Genomic DNA, 16,977 nt, shown 5'->3' with positions numbered 1-16,977 from the left:
CACTTAGGCAATACGCAATTAAAATGAAAACTTTAAAAAAAGGGTATATACTTTGATTAAATAATTGCCCTCCTAGAAACTTATCCTAAAGTGATAATGACAACATTTTCAGTGGTGTTGAAAACTTGGAACAGACCTAAATCTCCAGCAGGGGACTGGTTAAGTACACTCAAGTCCAGCCCTGGCAGGGATGGGTCACTCTGTAGAAAGGGAGTTAAGATGAAGACCTCAAAACTGATGTGCCTGAGTTGGTCTCAAGCTCAATGTTGGGTCAAGTCATTTTAGTTAATCACCTGACACCTCAGTTCCCCCATTTATGTAACGAAACTAATATGTGCCTCCTGGGGCTGTGTGGTTTGCAGGAAGCCACTACATGGAAAAGATTTAGTGCAGAGCCTGGTGTGCAGTCTGCACCCAGTGTGACCGCCCTCAACACGTCCTACTCCTGTCCCCGTCATTCTTATTTCCATTGGTGTGGAGTCCTAGCACAATACCCCATACCAAGTAGGTGTGTTTTTTAACCCCCAGTTTCTATTTTGAACTTCAGGCAGAAAGTTTCTTTTTTATCCTCCCCTGAGGACATTTTTGCATTGCTTTGAGAGAGAGAGAGAGAGAGAAAGAACATCAGTGTGAAGAGAAACATCGATTGGTTGCCTTCTTGTAAGCGCCCAGACTAGGAATGGAACCCACAACCTAGGTTTGTGCCCCATCCAGGAATTGAACCTGCAACCTTTTGGTCTAGGGGATGATGCTCCAACCAGCTGAGCCACATTGGCCAGGGTAGGCAGAAGATTCCTTATTGGGAGTCATTAAGATCCAGGCTATGTCAGCTAAGTACCCATGCTTTTCATGAGAAAGCTTTGTAGAAGGAAGGAGGAAGTTTCTGGCCTTTTGGGGACATCAGAGCCTGGCCAGGCCTTTGCATGACATGCCCTGCATTGAGTGTCACATTCTAGTATTCAAAGATTCCCACACCTCTGTATTCAAATGAACAGGCAGTTCCCTAGTCTCCTAGCTGTTTTGTGTCCCTTATACAAGTAGATTTGCAAGACTGAACAGGGAGGCCCGTTGTTCGTGCGCAGCCACCCGCCCGGGAGGCCCTGTCTCCACCACCTCATTTGTGTCTGTCCTTAAGTGTTTCTTTCTTTCATGCGCCCTGCTCTGCCTCTCCCCATGCAACCACACGCCCATCCAGTTGCACACATTCAGTTGCACATTTGTTTTTATTATTCTTAAAGGTAGAGGCTTTAGAATATTCTGAATCCAGAAAGCATTAGCCAAAGTTGAGTCTGTGGGTCCTGTTTTCTCCCTTTGCCTGGTGAATACTTGAGGTTGTGGGGTTTGGAGAGGAAAACAATGAAGTTACTTTATATTACACGTTCTCACAGAAACTGTGCACGGGTGTTGTTATTCCCATGGAGTGGATGAGGAGGTTTAGAGGGGGTACGTGGCTTGCCCAGGGTCCACCAGGCAAGTCACCCTGATGGTCGGATATAACTTTTTTGCCAGTACTCTTTTTGGTGATTTCTTGTTCTCTTTGTCATTCTAAGGAGCTCTGGGCTCAGGATCTGAACAGAGTCCGCAAGAGGATGACAAAGTTTATCGACGACACGATGAGGGAAACTGCGGAGCCCTTCCTATTTGTTGACGAGGTGAGTGGGCTTCTTGTGAGCTGTTCCACAAGCCCTGGTTTTCTTCCAGTCTTTCCCTCGTCCTTGTCTCATTGACCTTGTTTCCTGAGTGCGTTTCTTGCTTTTACCACCAGAGGGCGTTTGCTGCTGGGGAGAGCATGGTGGGCACACCGAATTCAAAGGTTTGGGGGGTTCCTGTGAGCTGTTGTTAACAGTTGCGCTTGGCTGTGAGTGAGGCAGCAGGGGAGGTGAGGCTGAGGAGAACTGGCAGCTCCCGTGCCCTGCAGCGTCGTTCTCAGAAAGCAGAGTGTTACTCCAGTGTCACTCAACCTTCCAATTGGGATATTACATTTCCTGCCTTTTAAATGCTACGATACTGTTAATGTCTTGTTTATCAAGTTGGTGGTTTCACAGATGCTTCTGGTATTATTATACCTTAAAACCTATGATACACGGGAAGCACATATTCTTGTAGCATATTTTAGGGCGCACGTTAAAAAGGAAACATCGTAAGTGAAACCTGTGTCAGTACAGCCTGTCCCGTGAGTTTCTGCGGGGAAACCTGGAGACCACCTGCTGTACCCGAGCTACCATTTCCCTGTGCCGCACAGACCTGAAAGAACCAGCTACCACCCGTGCTTGTCTTCATCGTGGTGATCCTGTCTCTCTGTGTGTGACCCCACTAGTTCCTCACGTACCTGTTTTCACGGGAGAACAGCATTTGGGATGAGAAGTATGACGTGGTGGACATGCAGGACATGAACAACCCCTTGTCTCATTACTGGATCTCCTCATCACATAACACGTGAGTCTCGCCACCAGCCTGGGAGGGGTTGCGGGTGACCGGTGATATGGTGGGCATCCCAGTGCACTGCTTTGGCAAAGCCTGTGGGCAGAGTGCAGGGCCACACTGTGCAGAAGGGGTGGCATTACAAGGGTCATCCTTTTTCTGTGGCCCTGAAAAATCAGTCAGCAAAGCTAGTGTTTTCACAGTTTGGGCATCTCAGAGTAGCAATTGAATGGGTTGTTGAACTGGTATTTACTGCCTCCCCTGTGCTTACTGGGTACTGGGGATGTAGCAGTAAACAGGGCAGGACAGAACAGCACTGTTCCCATGTGCTTGGAGGGGAAGAGACCTCCTTTGACTCTTAACAAAGAACAGGAGTTGGTGAGGGGAGAGCAGGTGGTGAAGTGAGAAAGAGGGTTTTAGACAGAGGGGCCGCATGTGCAAAGGTCCAGGGGCAGAAGGAACTGAGAGGGGTCTGTTAATACTAGACTGTGGAATCCAGGGTGGGGGAGGAGGTGTTGTGTGGCAGGAGGGAAGGCTGGAGGGGTCAGCTTGAGTGGAATCTTTAAGTGACAACAGGGGCTAGTGGGAACCACTGATGGCTTTTAAGCCAGAGAACAACATGCTGAAATTTACATCTTTGGAAGATTACCCTGACTGCAAAAAAGAAAATAGACCGGAAGAGAGAAACGACATTGCACTTAAGTTCCAGTATTTAGTCTGCCTTATACGGTGAGAGGGTGAAGGCCTCGGCTCATAGGCACCCAGGAGCTGTGGGTTGGTGCTTTCCCAAGAGCCATTCCAGGCAGGGGTTGGCCAGGCCCTTGAGCTTATCTCCAGCCATTTTGGAAGCTAAAGACATTTCAGGGGCAAATTGGTTTCATGTTTCTCTCTTCCCTACTATATCCATTGGGGTAAGAGTTTGTCTTAGAGTGGTGAATTCTGCCAAACCCGGAAGACAATTAAAGAACATAAACTCTTACAGGGGAACATGAGGAAGAGGAGAGTGCATAAAAATACAGATTTTTATGTCTGATGCATGTAGTTCACAACATAGTAAATCCCACCAGTAGTTGCTGATCACTTATTCAGTGCCCGATTCCTCGATATCAAAATGATGGGCCGTCTCTGCCCTGTTTAGACAGAGGGCCAGTGGGCAGCCAGGGGAGAGTTGCTCATTTATCATGTGCCGTAAATCTCACTCCTGACACCCTTTGACCCAGTTCTCAAAAGAAGACATGGTCTCAACCCGACGCATGAATTACCAAGGTGGTTACTGTTCACATCCTGTGATTGTGGCCTGAGTCTAAGGTGTGGCCACACGATGGCAAGTTTCCGGCCCAGATCCTAGCCCTGGGTCTTTCTAGCCAGGAGGAACTCAGGCCTTTCGGGGCTTGGGCTGAGAGGTTCCCCATGGACCCCTCCCGCAGGCCTGCCTTCTCTCCTTCAGGTACCTCACAGGTGACCAGCTGCGGAGTGAGTCGTCCACAGAGGCATACATCCGCTGTTTGCGCATGGGCTGCCGCTGCATTGAGCGTGAGTAGCCTTTTCCTGGTGGAGAGAACACCCTCCTCTAACAATGGCTCATTGTCCCTACCAATTTCTCAGCTGAGTGTTGGCGCCCCCTACAGGCCAAGAGCCCCAGTTGCTCTCTGGTCCCACAGCCTGGGGGAGGCTGGCCGGTGAAGCTATTGGCTGTTCAGTGACCTCTGCTCCCCCTTACTGAGCCCACCTACCCCTCTACTGGGTAGGCACAATGGAGTCCCTGCTGTTGAGCTGGCCAACCCCTGCCGCCTGCAGTTAAATGCTCTTTTGGTTTTAAAGGTGAATAGTGGGGGTGGGTGGGACAGGCTAAGGGAGACACCAGTGCTTGTAGCATCTGCGGTAAGGGGTGTGGCCATCAGTGGCAGGGACCTCTCCCCAGAAGAAAACTGTCCCCATCACCGGGGTGGTGTGGAGCCTGGCCGGGGTGGGGCCCCAAACCCATCTAGATGGCGTCCTGACGTTTACATCTTTGGATGTGGCATCATACAATGGAAGGCCTGGGAGGCTGGCACCAAAGATGGCTTTATTGGCCTTCTGTTCTCCCTCAGTTCCCTTCAGGACATTTTTTTAGAGGAAGGCATATGAATGCCCCTGGAGCGTTAGCAGCTGGCCCAGCCCTGGATGCCGTCCTGATCATTCTTGTCACGGTTGCTCACATACGCCCCAGGACAGGTGATTCCAGGCACCTGGACATGCCCAGGGTCCAGCGGCTTCCTCCCGTCTCCTCATCTCCTACTCCCTGGCCTCACTCGACTGCCAGAGGCTCGTAGGTGTGTTAGGCTGGGAAAAGGCTAATCGGTGGTTTAGGCTCCAACTTTATTTTAAGAAAAGTATCATGGTATCAGACTTTAACAGCACTTATTCCCACAGAGTATTGCCTATTTTATACTTTTTTCCCCTCTCGGGAAAGAGCAAATGTGAGAAAATGAAGTTTGACACTGTCAAACTGTCGCTCCCGTTACCCTGGGGGATGACGTACAGGGGTGCTCGCCTCCTACATAATCCAGTTCTGTCTGAATATTTTTCTCCGAACCTTTCAGAATAAATTTTCACATCGCTGCATGTTATTTCTACCAGCAGAAAAAGCAAGCCAAGATTCAGACGAGTAAAATCAGAAAATAAAACACAATGTAAATATCTTTTTAGAAGAGAAACATTTAAAATAGTTTCTTTTTGACAAATGTATTGAATGACAAAGGGACCTTTATTTAAACAACCAGAATTTTCCTCTAACTACACAGGTGACACCTGTCCTCATGGCGGTGGCCCCTAAGTGCAATTATTAGGTTTGTCCCCATGTTCTAGTAACTGAGCTGGCGCACGGGGGGGGGGGAGGGGGGGGAGGTAAGGGCTGATCTCTAGTTGACCGGGCATGTCTCTGCTGTCAGTGGACTTGTGAGGTGGCAAGTGGTGGACCGGTGGTGAGGCCACATGTTTCTCCCCGCAGTGGACTGCTGGGACGGGCCTGACGGGAAGCCCATCATCTACCACGGTTGGACACGGACCACCAAGATCAAGTTTGATGACGTCGTGCAGGCCATCAAAGACCATGCCTTTGTCACCTCAAGGTCAGTTGTCTGATTTCTAGGTGGTTCACCTGTAAGGGAAAGACAGCTAAGGTGGAACACACAGACAGACACCCCTCCCTATCCCTACCCTCAGGCACGCACAGAGACACAAATATACCAGCCAGTATTTCATCTTAAGTCACTCCGAAGTCCTCGGCTGAGTGATGGCGCCCCCTACAGGCCAAGAGCACAAGTCACTGACTTGTTTCAGAGCCTGGAGGAGATTGGCACTGGGAAACCATGTTGCTCTTCAGTGACTTCAGCTTCCCCACGCTGAGTCCACCTGCCCCTCTGCTGGGCTGGCTCACACGGAGGGCCTGCCTCCTTGCCCCTGCCTCCTGCAGCTTCCCTGTGGTCCTGTCCATCGAGGAGCACTGTGGCGTGGAACAGCAGCGCTACATGGCCAGAGTGTTCAAGGAGGTGTTTGGTGACCTGCTGCTGATGAAGCCCACAGAGGCCAGTGCTGACCAGCTGCCCTCGCCCAGCCAGCTGCGGGAAAAGATCATCATCAAGGTAGGCAGGCTTGGGCTACTGTCATTTATTCAGGGGAGCCAGAGGCTCAGCGCTAGGCTCCAGGTCCCACTGCCCTGCCTCATGCCACTGTGCTTAGAACTGCACCCGCGCCATTGCAGTGCTATGTAACTATTCACTCGTTCATTCTTTGGGCGGACCTTCACCACGCCCCTTTCCAAGTCCCGTGCGAGGTGCTAGGGGTGCTCTTGCCCTCGGGAGCTCGCAGTCTAGTGTGGGAGGTGGACTGGAGGTGAGCAGTTGCTCCAAAAGGGCTGCATACACTCATGGGTGGTGTGCCAGGTGCTATGGGGAGGTGAGTGATTGCCATGCTTAAGAGTGCCAGGGATGCCACAGACAGGGTGACACTGGGCAGCTGTGCGACCAGGAGAGAGAAACCTGGCATATGGTGGCTTGAAGCATATAAGGGTTTATATCTTTCTCATCTGAAGGAGAGTGTTTTGGAAGCTCTAAAGTCTGGCCCGCAGGGTCATCCAGGGACCCCAGGTCCTGTTCTACAGTCTCCTAGGGAAAGGCTTTCAGCTGGGGTTCCACAGTCCCCAAGGGATCCACAGATAGAACTCAGGAGGGGTGACATGTGAACTTGGGGAAAATGTTGCCTCTTTATTAACCTATAGGTAAAACTTAACACCTCCTTCCATTATGAATATTGGTAACAACCCACTCGGGGCTTTGCTGCCGGCAGAAATCATGGATATTTTCATATCACAGTCACAGCTACTGCAAATGTTTCTGAGTAACGTTGGGCTCATCACCACTTTGAAGTTATGGTAGTTATTAGAGCTGCCTCTAGATCTTAATATAAGATTAATAAAGAAAGCACATATTTTTTATATTGCAAGTATTTTTTATTTAATATACTAGTAATTGTATTTCAACATAGTTTCTCATAATCGTTTTTAAAATTTTTTATTTGTGTGTTTTTAGAGCAAGGGGAAGGGAGGGAGAAAGAGAGGGAGAGAAACATGGATGTGAGAGAGAGACACTGATCGATTTGCCTCTCACACGTGTGCCCTGATTGGGACCTGAACCTGCAACCCAGGTGTGTGCCCTGACTGGAAATCGAACTGGTGACCTTTTGCTTACAGAACGATGCCCAACCAATGGAGCCGCACTGGTCAGGGCTGTCTTATAACCTTGTACATTATAAACATGCAAAGAAAGGGGTCCTCAGTCTTCTCTCAGGCTTCAAGGGAGTCCAAGGCACGGATGGCAGAGGCTCTGCCTGAGGGCACCGCCCTGGTGTGCGAGGCAGAGCCCCAGCTCTCAGGAAGGGGAATGTGCTGGGGTCCAGGGCAGCGAATTCCGGTAACCGTGTACGGTCAGCTGTGCACGTCCCAGCCTGCCCTGTTCAATGCACAAGAACCTGGTCACATGACCATACCACCTGCAAGGGAGCCTGGGATATGTAGTCTCTAGTTGGGCAGCCAGTAGTGGGAGCAAGATGGATTTCATTGACCACAGCAGGCTCATCTGAAAGGATGGGTAGGTGTTTATTAGGCAGATACACTGGGGACAGTCCCTGTGTGCCAGGAGGTCATGGTCTAGTGGGGAGACCAGCCCATCAACAAGTAATACCCAACAGTGTGAGGGGGCATTGGTGCCCGCAGGTCTAAAAGCACCAGCGTATTTGGAAGATTTGGCTAAGATCCTGGGGCACTTTTCTCTGAGACACCAAGGGAAGGCAGAACAGGAGCTGAGGCCAGGAGGGTCCACAGCTTCTCAGGCATTCGGTCACTGAGTCTTCAGGGGACCTCATGGCATTTCTGCTCCCAGCTCATTTGACACTGCCCTCTGTTTCTGTTAGGACAGCTCTCTGCGTGTCCCCAGGGATTTCCCACTCTCGTTTTAGGGCGTGAAGTCCCCTTTTAGAACAATCACTGCCCCAGTTGGGGTATTTCATGGCTCACCCCATCCTATTCCTTCATGACACGATCAGTGTGTGCCACACACCAGTCCTGGGCTGGACACATTCTATCATAACCCTGCAAGGCTCACCCGGGCCCCCGGCCCACTTTGTGGGTGTGGGCGCTGAGGTGCGGGGGTTAAGTGACTGACTCAGCCAAGGTTAGTCTCAGTCCCTGCCAGAGATAATTCAGCGCTGTGCCAGCCAGACTCCTCTGTCATGCTTTGCTATTCACAGGTGTCTCATATGCCCCTTGGCTTACAGGAACCCACTGGGATGTCATTACACCCAGTTGACAGAGCAAGTTACTGAGACTGAGAAAGAGATTGTCACGCGACCAAGGGTACACAGCTGGTAGGGTGACCCCCTATCCTGAACTCTCTTCACCAGGCCACCACTGCCTGGGATTTACAAATGCTTGTCTAGGTGGGTGGTCGGCCGGCACTCACCCAGGTGAGCGTCTTGCCATCATCATGTTAGTCTTATGGATGGGCAGTGGGAGGCTCAGAGAAGTGTGGCCACCTGCCCCGGGTCACACAGCTGACAACGCAGCAGCAGTGCTGTTTGCACCAAGTGTCCTCCCTCCCCATCCTCCGTGGGCCTTCCGCTGCCCTGCAGGCCCCGTGCCCGCCGGACTGGAGAATGCCCGGCACGTGGGTGGTGTCCTGGACTCACCGAGTATTTATTTTGCTCTTATTCACTGCTAAGCTACCACAGGAGATTTAACAGGGAATGAAACAAAGTCCCAGGAACCTTTAACCATTTCGAATGGTCCACTTGCGTGATCCTCCTGGGACCTACATTCTAGCAGGGAAGATAGAAGGCAAACTGGTAGACACATGGAAACACATAGACTGAGAGTATGAAGAATAACTCCCAAGGGCTAGAGAGTAGATGAAGGGGTGGGAAGGGAGGTTTTCAGATCAAGTAGCTGAGGAAAGCTCTCTGAGGAGGTGACACCGAGTGCAGAGCTGGTGTCGTGAGAGAGGAGCCAGGTCGGCAGGACAGGCAGTGTGAAGGCGCTGTGTGGTGCTGCAGACGGACGCCTGCTGGCACCAACGTGCTAGGCTGGGGTCTTGAGGGGGACAGGCGATCTGTACTCTTCCCCCTCAGCATAAGAAGCTGGGCCCCCGAGGCGACGTCGACGTCGACATGGAGGACAAGAAAGATGAGCACAAGCAGCAGGGCGAACTGTACATGTGGGACTCCATCGACCAGGTGAGTCCCTCGCCCCCACCCCTTCCCAGGCCTTGAGTGTCTCCAAGGCCTGCTGGACGGCTTGGGGAATGCTCCTGCCTTCCTCCCATTTTGACCCAAGCGATTATCATTATAATGAAGCTTTATTTTTCTTTTACGTTTTTAATGTTTTGTTTTGAAGTAATTTTGTATTCAGTATAACATACTGTATACTTACACTCCCACCCCCCCACACAGGATATACCCTGCACCCAGATTCCCCAGATACTAACATCCTACACATCAGAGTGTGATGACTGTAACCAGGAAGTTAACATCGGCACAGTACCAACTCATTCACAGGCCTTATTCCAACAGCACCGATTTGTCCACCAATGTCCTTTTTCTGGTCCAAGAACCAAGTCTGGCTGCAACAAGGCCCTTTGTTGCCCTAACTCCCTGGTCTCTTCCAATTGGAGACGGTTCCACAGGCATCCTCGTGTCCCGATGAGAAGAGGCAATTTGAGCCCTCACACCACTTCTCGTATCCCTTAATCTACCATGCAAATCCACTTGAGTATATTTTTATGTGTCTATTCTTACGTCCTAGAAATAAACGTTAAAAATGGTTAAGATTTAAAGAGAAGTGAGTCACAGTGAGATGTGGAAGAAAGGGTCTCTAAACAAACTGGCTAAGAAATCCTGCAAGTCTTAAAAAGTGAATGAAATGGAAAAAGACAGTCATAAAAAAAAAAGAAAAAGTTGTGAGGACATAAAAACAATCCCATCATTCATAACGGTGTCAAGTTAAATATGAAATAGAAATTTGGTATTGTGTCATATCTACCCTTGGATACACTGAATAGAAAAGTTCTGAAAATGCCAAAGGGAACTCCAGATAAATAGATGTTTTAAAAGATGTGTCTCAAAGGGGGTTGAATTTTATGGAACCACCATCAATGTCTATGAAGGTGGGAAAGGCAAGTCCCAAGGTAATGCCAGGGTGATGCTGCCAGGCAGGGACTCTGGGCCCCTGAGTTGAGGGGGTAGAAACTTTGGGGACAAGTTAATGCTGGCTGCACTTTCTAGAAATGGACTCGGCACTATTGCGCCATCGCCGATGCCAAGCTGTCCTTCAGTGATGACATTGAACAGACCATGGAAGAAGAAGTGCCCCAGGTAGGTGGAGACCTAGATGGCTCCTCTCATCTCTTTGGGTACTAAGGCCTCCCTGGCTCTTCTCTGATTGGCTGACTGGCCTAGGGCTTAACCAATGAGATTCAATGGTCATATTCCTGTTCTCTGAAGGGTCTGAAGGGTGTGTGCTCCCTGGAGAAAACTAGGGCTTCAGTGTTTTCTCTGGCCCCATGCCCTGGCCTGGTCTCCAGCTTTCCCTTCAGGCTGCTGGCCATCCTTGGTGCTGTTTCTTGAGTGTCGCGCCCGGGGCATGGCTCTCAGACTTCCTCTGCCATAGCAGGAGGGCTCCACTGGGGATCCCTTACCCTTGTCTCAGGAGGCTACCACAGATGGGGGCTGTCTAGAGTAGGTTAGCGGGCAGGTGAGGCCAGTGGAAACTGTCTTCCCAGACGTCTTGGGATGAAGGCAGGCTGAGGCCAGCCTGTCTGTTTTTAGAACCCGAACCAGTGCGGGAAGAGGGACCAGTCTCCCGATGCAGAGGGTCTGGCCTAGTTTTCAGAAACTCTCCTCTCTCTGTGGCCCAGGATACGCCCCCCACCGAGCTGCATTTTGGAGAGAAGTGGTTCCACAAGAAGGTGGAGAAGAGGACGAGTGCTGAGAAGCTGCTGCAGGAGTACTGCTCCGAGATGGGGGGCAAGGATGGGACCTTCTTGGTGCGGGAGAGCGAGAGGTTCCCCAATGACTACACCTTGTCCTTCTGGTAATGGCCCTCTGCCCCAGGCGTGCCTGCCACCTGCTTGCAGCGGGGTGGATGGGGGGCTGGGTGGCGAGTAGTGGCAGTTCAGACCAGCCATGGGCAGGCCTGCCCCAGAACCCAGACTTCATTTAGTGAGCGGTGTGGGCAGGGCTTGGGTGTGGTGGGTGAGGCCCAAAAACTTGGTAATCACAATTAGTGACATTTCAATGCAATATTTAGAAAAATCAAAAGTAATGTAAAGAAATGGCAAAGAAGAAAATATCAACATTTTTAATAAAAACAGGATCTGATTCCGCACTTAAGACGATGTGGCCTCACTCACCTTCCCCTAGTCCCAGCCCTGGGTCAGGTGGAATGAACCTAGGCGTTCTCAGCCTCCTGGACTCTCCCTCTCCTTGTCTCTAAAACAGACACTGTAAAAGCAGTCTTGTCGAGCTGTCATAAGTTTTCTCATTCACTCATGCATTCACTCATTCACTCGCTCGTTCATCTGTGCCTTCATTCATTAAAGGACGTTTATCCAGAGCTTGCTCTGTGGTAGGCACTGTGCTTCAGCAGTGATCAGGCAGGCGGGGTCTGAGTCCTGATGGAGATTAGTCTGGTGGGGAAGATGGGCAATGAAAGATCAATCACCAAACGATGCATGATGGCAGTTGTGCTAAGTGCAGTGAGAAAGATGCACGATGTTATGAGGGTCTGTTGGCGGGGAGGAGGGTGATGGTGAGGGAAGACTTCCTGAAAGAAGTGGTGTTTAAATTGAGACTCAAAGGATAAAAATTATAATAAAATACAAACAACTCTGATAGCTAGCACATTCGTGCCACGTGCCAGCCAGCATTCCAGATGCGTTTTGTGTGGGGTCTCTCCGGACAGCCCTCTGCTGTGGATACTATCACTGTCCTCGGCCACTAGGATAATGATACAGAGGCTCAGAGAGGACAGCTCATGTGGCAGGGTCAGAATCTGAACCTGGGTCTTCTGGCTCCAGAGTAGGAGTATGTAGGTAAAAGGGGGGAGTGGATGGAAGAGGGAGATAGAATATTCTGGAATCTAGAAAAGGACCAGCCTGTGCTAAAGCCTGGGTTCTGCTCTAGGGACAGAGGGAGGCCTGTGCCACCACACCTAGTGTCCCCATGTCAGGGCCCCAGGCTGCGCTTCTGGCTCCAACCTGTGTTCTCTGATGCCCAGGTACGGCCTGCGCACTGATGTTGCCCCTCTCTCCACAGGCGGTCAGGCCGGGTCCAGCACTGCAGAATCCGCTCCACCATGGAGGATGGGGTCATGAAGTACTACCTGACTGACAACCTCATGTTCCCCAGCATCTACGCCCTCATCCAGTACTACCGCGGGACGCACCTGCGCTGCGCCGAGTTCGAGCTGCGGCTCACTGACCCCGTGCCCAACCCCAACCCCCATGAGTCAAAGCCGTACGTGAGCCCAGGCTCCTGGGGCAGCACATCCGTGGGTTTAGCTGGGTGCAGACACACCTGCCGATTGAGGTCATCAATCGGTCATCAATTTCCTTAAAAGCCTTCCTTGTGGGTGTGCAGGGCCCCAAATTCCTCTGGGGTCCCTTTAAGTTCCCAGGGTGGCCAGTTTCCAAATTCCTTTCCAGATACCCTGACTTTTGCCCCATTTCTTTCTTCTCCCTTCCTTTCTTCTGCTTTATCTTCACAGCCCTGAACTGGTCCAAAATAATTTCAGATTAATTTTGGCCCAATGATGTTTTTCTACTTGTCAAAGATCATTCCTGTTTGTCCTGGCAGTGAACAAGGAAAAAAATAATGATAAAGGTTTTCCTTCATTTTTTTTACCTGGTAAAGTGAATATCAATAATGCCTTGCAAAGGATTAACCAATTCTGGAGGCAGACAAATACAAAAATTTTTAAACAGGAAACTGTTCAACTACACATTTCTGAGAAAGCCACATAACTTACAGCAACTTTATTTTTCATTTCTCTTGTCCATATTCATACAGAATATTGGGTTTTAGGTTTTGTTATTTCACTTCTTTACAAGTATGCAAGTATGCAACAAAACAAAGGAAACCCCTGCCTACAATGCTATTCACCGTGGCCTCTGCCTCCGACTCTCTGTGCCACCCTGGTACTGGCCGTTCTGAGGTGGGCCGGGGTGGGGGTGGTAAAGATTGGTTGGTTTATTCTCTTATGTTTCAAGCAGATGCACGAGATGAATGTTTCATCCAAGCTGTATCTTGGTCTTTTTACAAACGCGCTCTTCCGAGGCGTTTTGGATGGAAGGCACACAGGTTTCCATGGTGGTTTCTGGGGCCTTTGGGCATCCGCAGGTGCGTTATGTCCTCCTCTGTGGGTGGCCCTTCACCTGGCTGTTCCCGGCTCTATGCTGCAGGTGGTACTATGACGGGCTGAGCCGTGGAGAAGCGGAGGACATGCTGATGAGAGTTCCCCGGGATGGCGCCTTCCTCATCCGGAAGCGGGAAGGCAGCGACTCCTTTGCCATCACCTTCAGGTAAGCATGGCGGGTGGGGGAGGAGGGGATGGAGCCTGTTGCATGCTTTCTCCTGCTGTGTGTGCTCCTGAGGAGGCTCAGGAAGGCCAGGCATGGAGAACAGAGAGGGAACTGCAGGTGGAAGTTTATTTAGCTCAGTGTTCTCTCCCTAGAGGGCCAGCAATAATGACAGCCATGATAAGAACAGCAGCAGCCTACATTAATATGTGCTTTCAGTGCGCTGGGCACTGGTCTGTATTCTTAACGATCTGTGATCACGATCGTTATTTTTCAGAGGAGGAAACTGAGGCACAGAGAGGTTGAGTAACTTGCTGAAACATGCAGCCAGTAAGTAGTGGGGCTGGGATTCAAACCCAGGCATCACTGGTGGCCCAGATGAGTGATGCTACAGATCTGATTTCCTCCCAGCTTTACTTGCCACCCAGCACTGTCAGTGAGAGATAGATTAACCATCTCTAGGCCTGTGTTTCTCTACTTGAATTCGCTCCACAACACTGGACTCCTTCAGTTCCCACCAGTGAGGGGTTGGAGGTAGAGTCCAGACCCGCTTCATCACGCTGCCCCTCCGTCCACCCAGCCCCAGTGGACTCTTGGTGATGCTAACAGAAGACTGGCTACTGTATGTACGAGTTCCTAACTCACGTCCCAGACACTGGGCTGCCTTCGAGGCTTCATCCAGTTGAGTCCTTCACTGTAGCTGGTGAGGGGTAGATCTAGTTTTACAAGGAAGGACATGGAGGCTCAGAGAGGTAGAGTGAGCTGTCTGGAGCCACACGGCATAGCTGAATTTCCGACTTGGGTCTGCTCCCCTCCAAAGCCTGTGTTCTTCACTGTGAGGTCTCAAGCAAGCGACCTTCAAACTGGATCAAATGGGGCCTGTGGCTATTTTGCTCAGCCTGCAGGGAGATGTTAAAAACTGAGAAATTGCACTTAGAAGTTTGGGTTGCTTCTTACGGAATGTGGGAGGAGGTGGTAGCAGTGGGCCCGTGTTCTTGGGCGGTGATGGAGGCTACCAGGCCCAGTGTGCCCGGGCCACCCCTGTTCCTTCCAGTCCTGTTGCTCTGGTCGCCCCCTGGGTTCCTCTGCCAGGCTTCCGTTTCCTCGGTCAGTCATCTCCAAGCTGCCTTCGTGTGTGTGTGCGTGGTTGAGGGTCAGGGGTAGGGGCTGATTGTCATTATCACTGCCATTTACCAAGGACCTACTGTATGCTGGTGCTGGCCAGCGTGGCTCTTTTGTGTTTTGTGCTGCCAGCAGGGAGGTGCTGTACTTCTTGGCGTTGGCCTTGCCCTCTGTCCTTTTCCCCAAAGCTCATCGGGATGCCCCCTCTGCCTGGATGGGAACCGGGCTGGCTTGATGGAGCATCTGCTGCTTCAGCCACCACGCTGGGTGCTGGGGTTCACGTTGCAGCCTGGTCAGTCAGGATGCTGTTGGATGTGAGTGACAGACACCAAACTCAGTGGCTCGAACAACCGAGATAGGTGGGATCGCAGGCCACCTGCTGAGAGGCTCCAACAGGCTTGGGTGCAGGCCCCACCTAGAAGTCCTCAGGAGGCTGTCTGTGCCATACTGCTCTCTCCGTGGCTTCATTCGCAGGCGGCTTTATCTGGGGGGCCAGGGCAGGGTCCAGCAGAAAGGATGAGTCCTGTCATGTACCCGCACCGGCCCCTGCTTGAGCTGGGTGCCATGATGCTGATTGGTACCTTCCGCTAGCCGTGGGGTTGGGGTCAGTTCACTGGAGCCTTGTAGGTGAAGATTGGTGCCTGATTTATATGTGTTCACCATCCTGTCTCCATGTCTGTCGTCCCTATGAGATTGGAGGCACCCTAAAAGCCCAAGTTTTTGATTTTAAGGTATCAGTAAATGTTCAGTGAGCACCTACTATGTGCTAGTTTCTGGGTAGGGCTCCAGAAATACAGGAGTGGCAAAAATAGCCTGCTCTTGCTCTCACGGAGCCAGCGGTCTGGTGGGGATGGGAGATGTCATCTTACTCTCAAGAGTTCCTTGCCGTTAACCAGTGTTCTCCTGGCTCAGTGGGCTGGGAGGCAGCAGGTGGTCAGGAAGTGTGGGCTGAGTGAGTCTCTCCGTCAGGGAGGTGTGGTCCAGCAGGTCTGTCTTGAAGAGGAGGATAGGGAAGGCTGTTTCCAGTGCGTGAGACGGTGAGCGTCTGGCTTTCACTTGCTGCAGGCCTGTCAGGGGCGCTCAGTCACTGTACCTGTCAAAAATGACCCCTTCTCCCCCCGCTGGGTAGCTTAGTCGGTTGGGTTGGAATGTCACCCTGTACACCAGAAAGTTGTCAGTTCGATCCCCAGTCGGGGCATATATCTGAGTTTCAGGTTTGACCCCCACCCCCCGCCACCCCCCCCCGTTAGGGCACATGCAGGAGGCAACCGATCGGTTTCTCTCTCACAATAATGTTTTCCTTTCTGCTCTTTCCCTTCCTCTCTCTCTCAGATCAATAATTTTTAAAAATAAGATCATATCTTTGGGTAAGGATTAAAAAAAAATAAGACCTCCTCCTGTCCTGGGCACACATACTTTTTCAAACTCACTTGGTCAGGATGTGGGGTGGATGTCGCTGTCCCTCGTTGCCTCTGGGAAGGTAGTCACGGGAACAGACCACTGCACTGTTGTGTGACAAGGGCCACCGAGACAGGTCAGGCAGGGTGGCGGGGAGTAGGGGCTCTGGGGGATGGGGAGGGGCATGTGCTCCGAGCAGAGGAGGACACGGGTCTGGGGCCCTTTTCCTCCCCGTACGTATGTTTGTGGGGGGCCTCTGCTGGGCCGGGCGCGGTTCTGGCCCCTGGGAGCAGGCACTGGACCTCTGGGTGTGTTTCCGCAGCAGAGGAGAAGCTTTCAGACCCTCGGGAAGAGGTGAAGGTGTTCTCTGGGTGTGAAGGGTGGAGACATCTCTTGGTGGGACCAGGTGCTCCTTGGCGAAGCTGAGACTTCAGGTCGTGGCGACCGCTGACTTGTAGCAACACACACGTCTGAAACCCCAGCTCATGCTCTAGCCCTGTTCCCGTCTCCTTGTGTTGCCCAGGGAAGCTCGTTTTGGCTTGACCTAGGCTCTGTTTTCCTAGCTCTTCATTTATTAAGTGCCCTCTGGGTGCAGGACACATTGCACAGGGCTCACCTTGGGTCACCTGACAGACAGTAGCCCCAACCCTGCCCAGGAGACAGGTGCCGTGGCTCCCCGGCACCGCGGTGAGGACGCAGGCTCAGAGCAGCTGCCTAAGGAAGAAACCAGAACCTGACCCAGCTCTTAGCATCCTGCAGCCTTCCTGCCCGGGGGGGCTTTTGTAAAAAGCTTTAAAATTAATTTTAATTGTCTAAGTATATTCTCCTTATAAAAAATTGAGACACTGCAGTGAAGGCTAAAGCCCCTTGTGGTCCTGTTTATCTCAATCCTTGTTTTGGTGGAAAGCACAGCTCTCTAGCTAGTGTCTCC

General features: G+C 51.3%; 1 protein-coding gene across 2 annotated transcripts in view; it reads left to right on the top strand.

The window, feature by feature from the left end:
• The window catches only part of PLCG2 (phospholipase C gamma 2), a 146,670-nt gene that overhangs the window by 76,953 nt on the left and 52,740 nt on the right, over positions 1-16,977 (top strand). For both annotated transcript variants that reach the window (XM_037040323.1, XM_037040324.1), the window contains exons 10-19: positions 1,551-1,652; positions 2,318-2,436; positions 3,869-3,954; positions 5,411-5,531; positions 5,876-6,044; positions 9,082-9,186; positions 10,234-10,323; positions 10,866-11,041; positions 12,265-12,465; positions 13,410-13,529. In XM_037040323.1, the coding sequence (XP_036896218.1) occupies positions 1,551-1,652; positions 2,318-2,436; positions 3,869-3,954; positions 5,411-5,531; positions 5,876-6,044; positions 9,082-9,186; positions 10,234-10,323; positions 10,866-11,041; positions 12,265-12,465; positions 13,410-13,529 (1,289 nt within the window). The remainder of the gene's footprint in view (positions 1-1,550; positions 1,653-2,317; positions 2,437-3,868; positions 3,955-5,410; positions 5,532-5,875; positions 6,045-9,081; positions 9,187-10,233; positions 10,324-10,865; positions 11,042-12,264; positions 12,466-13,409; positions 13,530-16,977) is intronic.

This window comes from Sturnira hondurensis, unplaced genomic scaffold (assembly GCF_014824575.4).
Source record: "Sturnira hondurensis isolate 20B ecotype Veracruz unplaced genomic scaffold, ASM1482457v3 Scaffold0002597, whole genome shotgun sequence".
Classification (NCBI taxonomy): domain Eukaryota; kingdom Metazoa; phylum Chordata; class Mammalia; order Chiroptera; family Phyllostomidae; genus Sturnira; species Sturnira hondurensis.
This window is presented reverse-complemented; position numbering and strand designations above follow the sequence as displayed.